The sequence below is a fragment of the Saimiri boliviensis genome, chromosome 7 (genome assembly GCF_048565385.1).
Source record: "Saimiri boliviensis isolate mSaiBol1 chromosome 7, mSaiBol1.pri, whole genome shotgun sequence".
NCBI classification, from domain to species: Eukaryota; Metazoa; Chordata; class Mammalia; order Primates; family Cebidae; genus Saimiri; species Saimiri boliviensis.
In genome coordinates this window covers 2,160,483-2,173,309 of record NC_133455.1, presented here as the reverse complement: position 1 = coordinate 2,173,309, position 12,827 = coordinate 2,160,483, and the positions used below count along the sequence as shown (strand labels likewise).

General features: G+C 43.4%; 1 protein-coding gene across 4 annotated transcripts in view; it reads left to right on the top strand.

Moving 5' to 3' along the window:
* ADGRD1 (adhesion G protein-coupled receptor D1) overlaps positions 1-12,827 on the top strand; it is a 168,832-nt gene that overhangs the window by 8,375 nt on the left and 147,630 nt on the right. Inside the window, exons 3-5 of one of the 4 annotated variants that reach the window (XM_003937092.4) lie at positions 5,085-5,168; positions 7,894-7,989; positions 10,346-10,468. In XM_003937092.4, the coding sequence (XP_003937141.1) occupies positions 5,085-5,168; positions 7,894-7,989; positions 10,346-10,468 (303 nt within the window). Of the gene's footprint in view, positions 1-5,084; positions 5,181-7,893; positions 7,990-10,345; positions 10,469-12,827 lie in introns of all 4 variants that reach the window. The other 3 variants (XM_010347620.3, XM_010347621.3, XM_003937091.4) reach the window with 3 other exon arrangements.

Here is a 12,827-nt window from a genome sequence, read left to right as displayed (position 1 = left end):
GTGCAGGGCCCAGCGTGCCTGTGCAGTAGATTTCAGCTGGGTCCGGTCAGTGCAACACCAAGGGACAGAAGTTTCCCTGGACTTCCACAAGGAACACGTAACTGGGAAGGGAGAAGAAAAGGGAAATCTGGAAGAAAAATGGAAACATTAAAGGGTTCATTAACTTTTTTGAGTATTGAAACTTCTGTCTCTCATCTTTCTCTTAGATCTCTGTCACACACACGCACGCATGCACACACACACACTGCAAACTTAATAAAACTTTACATATGGATGAGAAATTAATTCTGAAGAACTGAGGTGATGTGGGCTGAAAACACCCTTATTCTCTCTGCCCCTTCCTCTTTCTCTCCCTTGTTCTTTCTCTGTCTTCCTCGCCACCCTCCCATTTTCTCTCTGTCTCTGCCTCCTGCTATTTGTTTTCCAGGCAAATGGGCCATGTTTTTGCTTAGCTAGCCCATTTGCCTAAGAAGTACGTTTAGTCTTGAGAAGAGTTTGGTGAAAACCAAGGTGGGTGCAGAGCTAGACGGCCTCACGCCACCTTCTCGACGGGAAATGTGCCACAGATGGCCTTTTCCCGAAAGAACGAGACGTTCTTGCTCTGATGAAACTTGCCGGACTACGAGTTATTTTACTCCTTGAGTTCTAAAAGGGAACCTGTGGGCTGAATTCAGCCCATCCCATTAGTACCACACGATGTTTTATTTTAAAAAATTGCTAACATTAAAATTTTGATAGATTTTTGCATTAGAATGTCTGTATTTCTGACTCCTCTTCAAAAATGAAGACCTGACAATTCTGGGCAAAGCTTCCTGTAGAGCCGCAATGCTTTGGCATCGGGAAACACTACTTCATTAGACAGGGCACGGTTTCCGTTGTGCCGCAGCCTCTCCTGCCCTGCGACTCCAGTGGTGCCAGCTGATGGTTTCCAGCATCTGCTCTGATGAGTCTGGCCTGTGTCTTGGGGTTGTTAACTTCCTTGGATACCATCCCTGGACTCTGTCCAGATCACTCCTCTGTACTCACTGGCCAGACTCACCGGCCCCTGTGGGTGTTACAGCTTGCAGCCCCTTTAATACTGTTTGCAGTCAGTGTTGCTGGTTGCAAAACATCTGTGACAATTGAGGTGTTTTACACTTGTCTGAAGTGCGCAGGTGTGGAGCGGAGGCAGTGTTCTGACCTCAGACCCCCTCTTCTCATCACTGGCCACCTATGAACCCTGGCTGGCTTTAGAGTGACTGAGACACATATCACTTTACTCTGTCAGCCTTTCTGCCAGGACTCATTGTGGCCATTTATAAATGGAAAGAGTAAGAAGGGATTTATTGTCCTCAGGGTTATTTTATAAAGACAGGATTCTGAACTCACATCTGTTCTTTGTATAACAGATGTTATTTCCTTTTACAATTTTTTTTTTTCTCAGATGACTTGAATAACAAGGCAGTGAGGTTTCCTCCTCTTCATGGAATGAATATACTAGATTTTACGGGAAAAAAGCATAGTAGGAGTGAAAAGGAATATTTTTGATTTTTGCATTTCAGATTCTTAATATTGTATCTTAATAGTTTAGCACTGTCCCCACTGGAAATCAACTGAAGTCAGGCGTTACTTTCTAACATGCTACTTGATTTAGATAGAGTTACTTTATTTAGATAGTAACAAGGCACTTAAGTTATTGTCGAGATACTTCTCTTTAGCTCATATTACAAAGTTAACTTTGTTCTTGGCTTACCTTTTGAACTTGTGTACGTAAAACTGAAGGGACAGATGCAAACTGAAAAGTGGAACCAGTGATCTGGACGTGTGCAGATTTTGGCACCCTGTGGACAAAAATTCACATATTAGATGGAGTGTGTCAGTTCTGATGTGAAAATGTGCTATGCTCCTAACTACCTATGGCACTTCAGTTGTGAAAGCAACTCTTAAAATATTTCTAAAGGAATACAGATTGAAAAATTCAAATAGAACAAAAAGATAATTAATATAAATATTCTTACACCTTGCACTCAGTTTTTCCATTTTTTCACTCTCCAGATACCAATATGGGTTTCTGGGATATCTATCCACACATCCTTCTCTCCTTTTCTATCCTTGCCCTAAACCAATTGTATTTTACACAAATAGCTCGTAGTATGCACATTTTTCTCACTTTAATTTTTAAAAACTAAACAATATGAATTAAAGGACATGCCATTTCAGTGCATTTATGAACCTTTGAATTCGTCCCAGTGGTACTCCAGGCCAATGTGTGGATGTGCCATATTTAGCAGCTGCTCTGTAAATGAGCATTTAGGCTGTTCTCAGGTTTCTGATACTATTAAAAAATTCTGCAACAAACAAGCCTTGCATAGAGGTCTTTGATCATATGTATGAGTATATCTCTAGAATAAATTCCTAGGAGTGGAATTACTAGATCTAAGAGAATGTACAGTTAAAATTGGGAGCGATATTGCCGAATTACCCTTCAGAAAGGGTGTACTGGTTTCAACTCCCATCAGGAACCTGCCAGCTTAATATAGCCAGCTTTCTGCTTGCCAGTCTGATGGGTGAACTCTGATAGGCTCATGGTTGTTTAATATATTTTTAAAGTTATGAACAAGGTGGGGCATCATTTAATATATTTATACATAATTTGTATTTCTTTTGCATTAAACTAGTTGATTATCTCCTTTGCCTCAATATTCTGTGAGTCCTTTTTAATAGTAGGATTTTTACGAATATAATACATTTAATACGTCTAAAAAGAATCAGTACACTTCGGTAATATGTATTATATAAACATCACTTCTAGGTTTGATTTTGCTTGATTTTTTTTTCTGCATAGAAAATTTAAAAAGGTATGTTGTCAAATAAAAGTATAGCCTGTTTTCTGCAGAAGCTTTTGTGTTTGATTTTATTACATGTAAATTTTGATCTATTTGCAGATTGTTCTAGTATGAAGAGTGAGGTTAGGATCTTAATTTTTTCCAGGTGGTGAACTGGTTCCAGTGCCTTTGTGGAATAATATTTCTCCTCTAATTTAAAAGACCACCTCTGGGGCCAGGTGCATTGGCTCACGCCTGTAATACCAGCACTTTGGGAGGCCAAGGTGGGTGGATCATCTGAGGTCAGGAGTTTGAGACCAGTCTGGCCAGCATGGTGAAACCATCTCTACTAAAAATGCGAAAATTATCCAGACGTGGTGGTGGTTGCCTGTAATCCCATCTACTTGGGAGACGGAGTCAGGAGAATCGCTTGAACCCAGGAGGCGGAGGTTGCAGTGAGCAGAAATCGTGCCACTGCACTCTAGCCTGGGCAACAACAGCAAAACCCTGTCTCAAAAACAACAACAACAACAACAACAAAAAAAAACAACTACCTTTATCGCAAACTACATTTCCGTATGTACTTGGTGTCTTTGTGGACCATTCTCCCTCCGAACTGTCTGTCCGTGTGTAACTTTGAGCCGTCTTTACTGTTGTAGTTTTACGCTGTGACTTAGCGTTGTGAGTGCTCATCCCCTCTCTTTATTGTCTTCTGTTTCTTCTCCAGATTTTCTTTTTATATAAACTCTGTAATAGATAACTCTCCCACAAAAATTCTCTCAGTATTTTTACAACAAATTTCCTAATACTCATAGATTCAAGTACAGTTTATGACATTGAGTTGGCTTTTCCATGAATAGGTTGAATCCTTCATGCATTCAAGGGTTCTTTCACATCCCTCAAAATTATTTTTTGTTTTCTTTGTAAAAATCTTGTACAATTCTTATTCTTGTGTTTGTAAACATTTTCTTTTTGTTGGCTGCATTTATAAGTGAGAACTTTTTTGGTAGCATTATTGTTGGAATACAGGAAGGCAATTGACATTTGTATATTAAATCTGTGTAAGCCTTCTTGCTAAATTATTTTATTGTTTGTAATAGTTTTTCACTTACTAAATTCTTTTCTTATTTGTAATAGTTTTCTACTTTGGTTATCAGGCATACATCATTTGAAAATAATGATCTTATTATCTCTTCTTTAAAAAGTTTCTTTTAGAACAAGGAATAACACAAAGATTATTAGTTTGTACTTTTCTGTGATTCAGCAGTCATTTGGGGCAGTTGATTATTATGTAGTCATCTGGACCATTATTTCCACTTCTGGGAATGAATCATGAAGGACTAATCCAAGAGAAGACTAAAATTGTGTGCATAAAGCCGCTCAGGCCGGCACCACCTGGGCGAGTAAGGAAGGGAGACTGCTGGTTGTTCAATAGCAGGGGAATGGTCAGACCTGTCTCGGTGTAGCCACTCAAGAGATCGTCACCCAAACTTCATTATGGGGCTAGCTAGAAACAAAGCAATAATTCATACAGCATTCAGTGAGAAGAGCGATGAGAAAATAATATACCTGCATAAAGTTATGTTGACTCACAGTACAATGATCATGGAGGAAATTTCAAACTGAGTAATGCTTAGTGTGAAGGAAGCGTGGCGGGAAAATAAAATGACAGGATCACACTCAAAGTCTTGTCTGTGAGTATTGCATCTACAGCGAACTGGTGGTGTGATTTTGTGCAAGACTTTCATTTCTTGTCTTTACAAATAGGCCAATAATTCAATTCTCTTATAAATTATTGTTAGAATGAAATGAGGAAGTGTTAAGTACTTCAGTGTCTGGCATACTATTGATGTTAGTTTTTTCCTCTTTCAAAATGATTTTTACCTGTATTCTATTGTGTGATTACAATTAGATATTAACTCTAATACAGTGGTAAATTAGAGTAGGTTATGGAACATTCTTATCTTTTTCCTGACACGAATGGGCATGCCTCTGGTGTGTCACCAGTGAGCACAGTGGCTTCTGTTTTCATGCAGTAAGAGGCATCTGTTCCTGTTACCCTGTTTTGTCCAGTTAAGGAACTGTTTGCCATCTTCTGATTAAAGAGTTTCTTTTTTTAACCAATAGTATGTATTGAATTATTAAACATGCTTTCAGTATCTCCCATAGCCCGAGTGATCCTTTTACTATTCCCCCACAGTGCATATGCTGAGCAGTTCTAATCCTGTAGTTCTTTCCTCCCTAATGATGATTTAAAACTTTTTTTCTTTTTTCCCCAAGGATTTCAGGTCTTGGCATCTGCTTCCCATTACTGGCCACTGGAGAATGTGGATGGAATCCATGAACTTCAGGACACAACTGGAGGTAGAGATACAGGTGCTGAGAGTGGTTGTGGACCTGGGAATCCCAGGGCCATGGGGACACAGGTGCTGAGAGCGGCTGGGCCCGGGGATCCCAGGGCCATTGGGGGACATGGGTGGTAAGAGTGGCTGTGGGCCCAGGAATCCCAGGGTCATCAGGGGAGCAGATGTGAACAGAATCAGCTTTGAAGCCAGGGCAATAGAGATGAACAAATACTTGTATAACTTCCCGTTATAATTATTTCAAAGCTTTTATTTTTTGTAGAGATGGGGTCTTGCTGTGTTTCCAGGCTGGTCCCAAGCACCTGGCCTCAGCAGTCCTCTTGCCTTGGCCTCTCAAAGTGCTGGAATGACAGGCGTGAGTCACTGTGCCAGGCCACAAAGTATTTTACTAGAACTTTTATAGAGAGAGCTATTACATATTGAGTAGCAGAGTTTCTGATTCAAAATACAGTTAAAATGTGCATTTTCCGCAACAACCTCGAAACAGAAGCTGCTGTGAGGGTACCTCTGCGTCCGGGTCCAGATGTCTCTCTTCTAGGTGGAAGGACTGGTGTCATCTGCAGGCTGGCCAGGGGCCTGTTTGAAGCAGATGTCTGAGGTCATGCCAACTAAGACCAACTCACATATTTGAAGGGCCCCTGTTTCATTCAGCAAATGCACCTCCACCTACCAATCAGCTTCTCCACACATCAGCTCCATTTGAAAAGATTAAGCATTGCCTAAGATGTTTCCAGTGAGACCCAATTTCAAAAAGTCTCTGTTTGAGTTAATTCCAACATTTGCTGGTAGGAGAAACCTCACATCTTCCTGGGTATTTTTTTTCCCCTTTCTAATAAGGACTTTTTAAGAACTGTTGAGCCAGGCTCAGTAGCTCATGCCTGTAATCCCAGCACTTTGGGAGGCCAAGACAGGTGGATCACCTGAGGTTGGGAGTTTAAGATCAGCCTGATCAACATGGAGAAACCCCGTCTCTACTAAAAATACAAAAATTAGCTGGGTGTGGTGGTGCATGCCTGTAATCCCAGCTGCTTGGGAGGCTGAGGGAGGAGAATTGATGGAACTCAGGTGGTGGAGGTTGCAGTGAGCCGAGATTGCACCATTGCACTCCAGCCAGGGCAACGAGAGCGAAACTCCGTCACAAAAAACCAAACCAAAACAAAAAACTGTAACCTTGTATGACTTAGGGCGCTTTTCCATTTTTATTGTTATTTACTGATTGCTCTTGATTGTGTCAGATGGGTGAGGTATCTGGAGAGGGTTTACTGTACAACAGTCCTAGCACCAGCTTCAATCCCTCCTGTTCTGGTTCTGTGGGAGGCATTTTATTTTTAAAGTTGTATATTGCCAGTGACTGTGCTTTCCATACCAGCACACTGGCATTTTCCTTACTCCCGTAATTTAACATGTTGCTGGACATCACTGCTAAAGCTTCTGAAATGTTTCCTTAAAATTTGCAAATTGAGAAGCATCAGTGCTGCCTCTGCTGCTGCTGATCTCACAGTTGAGGAGAGCGTGCTCCGTGAAGGGCACTTGCATGGTGCCACGAGCTCCCCGCCCACATCGCTCTCATCTGCCTGCTTGTAGGGCAGCAATATGGCCACAATTGGAAACCACCCTAGAGCCAGTTGTCTTTTCCAAATGGTTGGCCTGGCAGGGCTGAAAAAGCCCCTGTGCGAGTTTGTTTCACGACTGGCTCGGGTTCAGACAAACCATGTTCTCTTGTTGGCATCTAGTTTTCTTTCCTCAAGCCCTTTATTTTAAAGCTGTGGAAAGGAGGTCGTTCCATCCAGTGGTAATGCATTCTTGAAACAGCTCCCTGTTTCAGGACCCAGCAACTAAAATGCTAGGAGTTGTTTCAAACAAGAGTGGGAATAACTATCCATGTCTTTCTCTCTTCACCCCTATACCTGAATTCATTGTAGTGGCTTAAATCAGTAACTCTCGGTGCTTTGAAACCTTTACCTGTGAAAAATTCTTCTCTCGAGGGGATACAATTACACAGATGCAGTTACGCACTGTGGCTGAATTTCGTTCCCTGAAGGTACTGACTTCCAGCAAAGCCCTAATATATCAGTGTTTGTCCTGGACACTGCAATGGTGAAGGTTTCTCTGCACATCCCTCCTGGAGGCATTCTCTAGGTTGTAATGCTATGCTGGCATATTTCAATTTGATTGCTGGCTTCTTAAGGGAAAAAAGAAAAGAATAGACTCCATCAGCACATTTTGCTGCTGGGGACAGGTGAATGGCTTTGGCAAGCCTTTTGAGGACATGCAGCTTTGTCGTTTGTTGCTGAATTCTCCGTTGTTCTGTCCACATGTCATTATCTCACGCAGTCATTTTCATGCAGAGTATCTGTCTCATTGGTTCTTGTGACATTGTAACCATTCATCCTTTCGTTGAGCCTGTGTTATAAGTGGCCAAGTTCAGTTTCATATCTCTCAACTAAGTATCCGCATAGGTGTTGGAGCCAGAAAATTACAACTATTGCTTGCGGCCAGATTCAGCAGCCATCACGCCCTGGCGTGGGAACTGAGCGGGGCCACTGGAGTGGCCGAGCTGCTGACTGAAGTAAACAGCGTGGGTGGGGGACGTGAGGTCCAAACAGAAAGTCCAGCGTGCTCTTGGATGAAAGAGCCCCTCCCGCTGCAGGTTGAGAGATATGTTGGTCCCGTTCGTCTTTTGTCTCACTCACGTGCTGTGCTTTTTCTCTTTGTGTTCTACCCAGCGTCCCGAGCCCGCGAGCTCACTGTGCTTCCCTTCCGTAATTCCACCTTTGTGTATTCCAATGACTCTGCCTACTCAAATCTCTCTGCAACCGTAGGTGAGCATTTATGGACTTGTGTTCTTCGTTCTGTCACGTTTGGATCTGCAGTGAATCCTAAGGCCAATTCTATATGGTAGTAGCTGAGTTGACTGTGTGTTGGCTAGCAAGCGAGCACATGTCCCAGTCAAGAGAGCAGATCCAGGTTGTTAAAGAATCGCCACTAGGGTTAAGTCTAAAGGAAGACTGCAGTACATTAGAACAGGGGTCCCCAGTCCTTGGGCCACAGACTGGTACCAATCTGTGACCTGTTAGGAACCGGGCCGCACAGAGGAGGTGAGCAGTGAGTGAGAGAGAAGCTTCATCTGTATTTGCAGCTGCTCCCCACCACTCGAGTTACCGCCAGAGCTCCACCTCCTGTCAGATCAGCAGGGGGCATTCGATTCTCCTGGGAGCGCCAACCCTATTGTGAACTGCGTATGCGAGAGATCCAGGCTTCCGCTCCTTATGAGAATCTCATGCCCGATGATCTGTCACTTTCTCTCATCACTCTCAGACGGGACTGCTAGTTGCAGGAAAACAAGCTCAGGGTTCCCACTGATTCTACATGATGGTGAGTTGTAGAATTATTTCGTTGTATGTTACAATATAATAATAATAGAAATAAAGTACATGATAAATGTCATGCACTTGAATCATCCTAAAACCAGCCCCCCCCACACCCCGTGCATGGAAAAATTGTCTTCCATGAAACTGATCCCTGGTGCCAAAAAGGTTGGGGACCACTGAACTGGAGGGTGTATATATTCTTTCAATTCCCAGGGGTCTTCTAAGTCAGCTGCTTGTTTTCAGAACAAAATAGACGCAAGAGGATGGATTATCTTCTTTGGGGGAGGAAAAGCATACCATTTTAATGGAAAACTAAGGTTCATTTAAAAATGAACCTCATCAAACATTTGATTTCTTATAAACATTAAAATCAGCATTTCTTCTGTAGCTGAATTTAAAAAAAAACATTGGAAGCTGTTTGTGAAATATATATCCATGAGAATCATGGCTAAATTACGATCTTATTTGATGACCTCCAGAGCCTAAATGGCTCATACTTTTCCTGTGAAGCTCAGAGCAAAAGGGTAGTGGCAACTGAGGCATTTACTAGGTCAGTGTAGAAGCCAGTTCTGACCCTGTCAATCTTACCCTGTGATCCTTTTCAGCACATAAACTGACTGCTCTTTCAACTGTGAGATGACTGGCTTCCAGAACTAATGTTGCCAATCAAACAGTCTGACTTAGGGGTTTACACAGCCTAGGTCGTGTACACAACCACTAGTGATCCATTTAACTTTGTAATCTATAGGTCTCCCCCAGAAAGACGGGATAAAATTTAAAAATGAGCGTAAAAGTAGTAAGGAAACACATGGAGGTCCCTCAAGTTGGTTGTCCCCGTGACAGTGGAGCTAGAACGTCCGAGCTGGGGTTGCGGTCAGGTCCACAGACCCCGCTAGCTCTCCTGTGTGTCTTCAGCTGGGCTGACAGCTGCCAGAGGCTCAGGCATTCTTCTCCTCGGCCTGTATGTTAGCAAAGATCTCTGAGCGACTATGACCCCAGTTCCTAATAAAAGGCTACTCACTCCTGATTTTTATAGCCTTCACTAATCTATTCTGTAAACCATTTACCCTACACCCTCACCGTCAGATACTTTGGCCATGGGAACGGGACACGACAAGATGATTGGATGGGCAGTGCCCCTCGGGATTTGCGGCCAGCTGGTCTTGTCACCTGCAGGCTCTCCTGGGACTAAGCAAAATGTTACCTGAGGTTTTCCTCCTAGCGCCTGAAGATGGGTTCTGCTAAAATCCCGAATCCACCTGTCTAGGATCAGGGGATTTCAGTTAAAACTCAAAAGGAGAAGGAATTTAGCTGTAGTTTCACTTTGATACTTGCACTGAAATGTTCCAGTTGGAACACTCAGCATGAGGATGGGAGTGGAGAGGGCTCAAAAAGCAGGTCGGTGCAAAGTCCAAGAGAGGAGGCTGTTATCACACCAAGCTTGGTAACCCATCTGTTGGCAAATATCGCAATTATCACATCATCATACGACATGATATGCAATGTGAAATGCAGATGCAAAGGTCTGTATGCGTTTGTATATAATATGTGCATAGTATATACAAATATGTGAATATAATTCAATATTAATGTTTAACATATACATTATTTAGAATTTAATTACTAATAATTAAAGATTACTGAAGCTATGAATATTCATATAGAATAATATATGATGTTATAAATATATAATTAGAAAATAATACTGCATACTTACACATAAGTTATTTGTAGGTCTGACACACATCTTCAGACTTTTAATCTCAGAAGGTTATTAACATGCGATGTTGTCATTTTTCTTCCTTAGATATTGTGGAAGGGAAGGTCAACAAAGGCATTTACCTGAAAGAGGAAAAGGGAGTCACGCTTCTCTATTACGGCAGGTACAATAGCTCCTGCATTAGCAAGCCAGAGCAGTGTGGCCCTGAAGGTGAGTGGCTGATCCCTGTGGCATCTTCATATGCATTTCATTGTCAGGGAGTATCTGCTTCTCTGGTAACTGGCAGATGTGAACCTCAGGCTCTCATCAATTGTAGAATGTGTGAGAATGTTAACAATGGCTTGCAGGGTGGAGAGGGAGGAATACAGGCTGGGAGATTGCTAAGCAGAGACTTGTCCTGGAGGCTGAAGTTATAACATCTCTTTATAGAGATGTGAGATCAAAATACTTAATCTTGTAAAGGAGGAAAAAAAAAAACCTTTCTAAAAAACAGACTCACTGATGTCACGCTGGGTGTTGGATAGGGCCGTGGCACTGGTGGGAAGGAAATTGATGGCATGGCTCCTGCGGTGTTATTTCTGGCTCTGGGATGTTGACGGTGAGCAGGGGGGCTGCCCACCAACACTCACGCCGGGCTTTGGTTCGCTCATGTTCATGGAGAGGGGCTGGGCCGTGGCTAGAACTGTCCGGCAAGTGGTGCACGTCTGTGGCTGAAGTGATGCCGTGGGCAGTGCACAGAGATGCAGAAGGAAAACCAGACTCAACTTGCGTTTGTTTGCTTTTATTTGGTGAAGTGCAACCTGCTCTCTGGGATCTAGGCTTCAGGCAGTGCACATCTGGGCCACATTGCGAATTTTCTGGGAAATTGTTCTCTGTCATCCAAACCAGCTCAGACCTTTCAAGTTCCTTTCTCCTAGGCAAAATGAAAATTATGATCTCTAGGGAGGAACAAAGCTTAATGCAGGCCTTGTATGAAGCTCTAAGGCGTTTTGGACATCAGATGGCCTTCTGTGATGAGTTCATTGTACATGATTCTAGGACAATATGGACTATGTTCCAATAAAAATAAACAAAATCTTAGCAAGGCAGAAACGTGGGAGGATGCGTTTTGGGCTTTGTGGAAACCAGAATTTTGAGCAATGGTTATAAGGCCCTAAACCCATGGTCGTGGTTTACAAACTCTTAATTTGAGCTGTTCCTGAGTTTCAACAGCTTCATAAACATCCCAGACTTATTTATTTTTACAAAGTGAAAAACAACCACGGGCTCGCATGGGTTTGGTGGCAGGGGAGAGGACGGGAGACTAGTATGTGCTCCTGGGTTGCCCCTTGGATTTGGGAAGGGTGAGTGTCTCTGCGGTGGCTTTTTCTGGGTTTCCAGGGAGCGGCTTCTATTTGGAGTACAGGCACCCTGAAAGCTCTGGCAACTGCACTGCAGTGATCTCGTGGGAGGACAGGGCTGGTGCAGGTGCTGGGGTCCTGATGGCTAGGATGGTCACAGATGACAGACCTGGGAAGGGAGACTGTGATGGGATCAGCGGGAAATTAAAGCTACTGGACAAGTTTAATCTGTACGCTGAGGTCACACATGAGCGGCCTTTGTGCTGATTCTGGCCTGTGGCTGTGTTCAGTTGGACAGGCATGGGGCTAACATTTTAAAATTAGCTGTCAACATTGAAAAATAGGAGATATTCACAGATTTGCAGTTTTTCTTGAGAAGTATCTCCTGACTTCTCTGGCTGGCTGGAGCTAAGTGGTGGTGGTGCTGGGCTTCCATCTCCAGTTCTCCGCAGCCCCCAGCAGACTTCTTGACTCTTCCGTCCATCTTCAGGTTGAGCAGAGTCTGTCCACAGCATGAGCTCTGGGGCCAGAAGGCCTGGGTTCCACTCCCGGCACTGACCCGTTCTGTGGGCAGCGACTTCCTCTGAAAAGTCTTACCTGTAAAATGAGTCACTAGAAGCACCTTTCCATGGAGCTGCTGTGAAGACTGAAGGAGCTGTCCCAGTGTATTCCTGCTGCATGGTTGGTCCAGCTGTCGAGAGGCCACTTGGGTTTATCTCTCCTGTGTTAATGATTCCAAGCTTCCCATTCTTCACTAGGTATCTTTTCTAATAAGAACACCACGTGGCTTGCTTTGAGGGTGCCCCTCTGACGGGCTGTTGGGGCTGAGCTGGCCGTAATAGCCGCATGCCCGTGTTGAGCCCCGACTCTGCACCAATCCTTGTTGACTCTGCTCTGGTTCTAATTCCAGAACATGTATTCACTCATTTCACCCCCCAACAACCTGGGTGGCAGAAAGAGCCATGAACTCGGGCTTCGTGTCCCACTGTGGACAATTTCTTGTGTGTCGTGGTTAAGTGGAACTTGTAAGATATTTTTTGTGTGGCCGCTTTCTTTAGAGCATGACCAGATACAAAAGCTGGGGGTGCGGTGGCTCACATTTGTAATCCTAGTGCTTTGGGAGGGAGGCAGGATGACTGCATGAGCCCAGGAGTTCAAACCCATACTTTGTCTCTAATTTAAAGAAAAAAGAAAGAAAACGAAGCCAGGAAACCTTCACTGAATGCTGG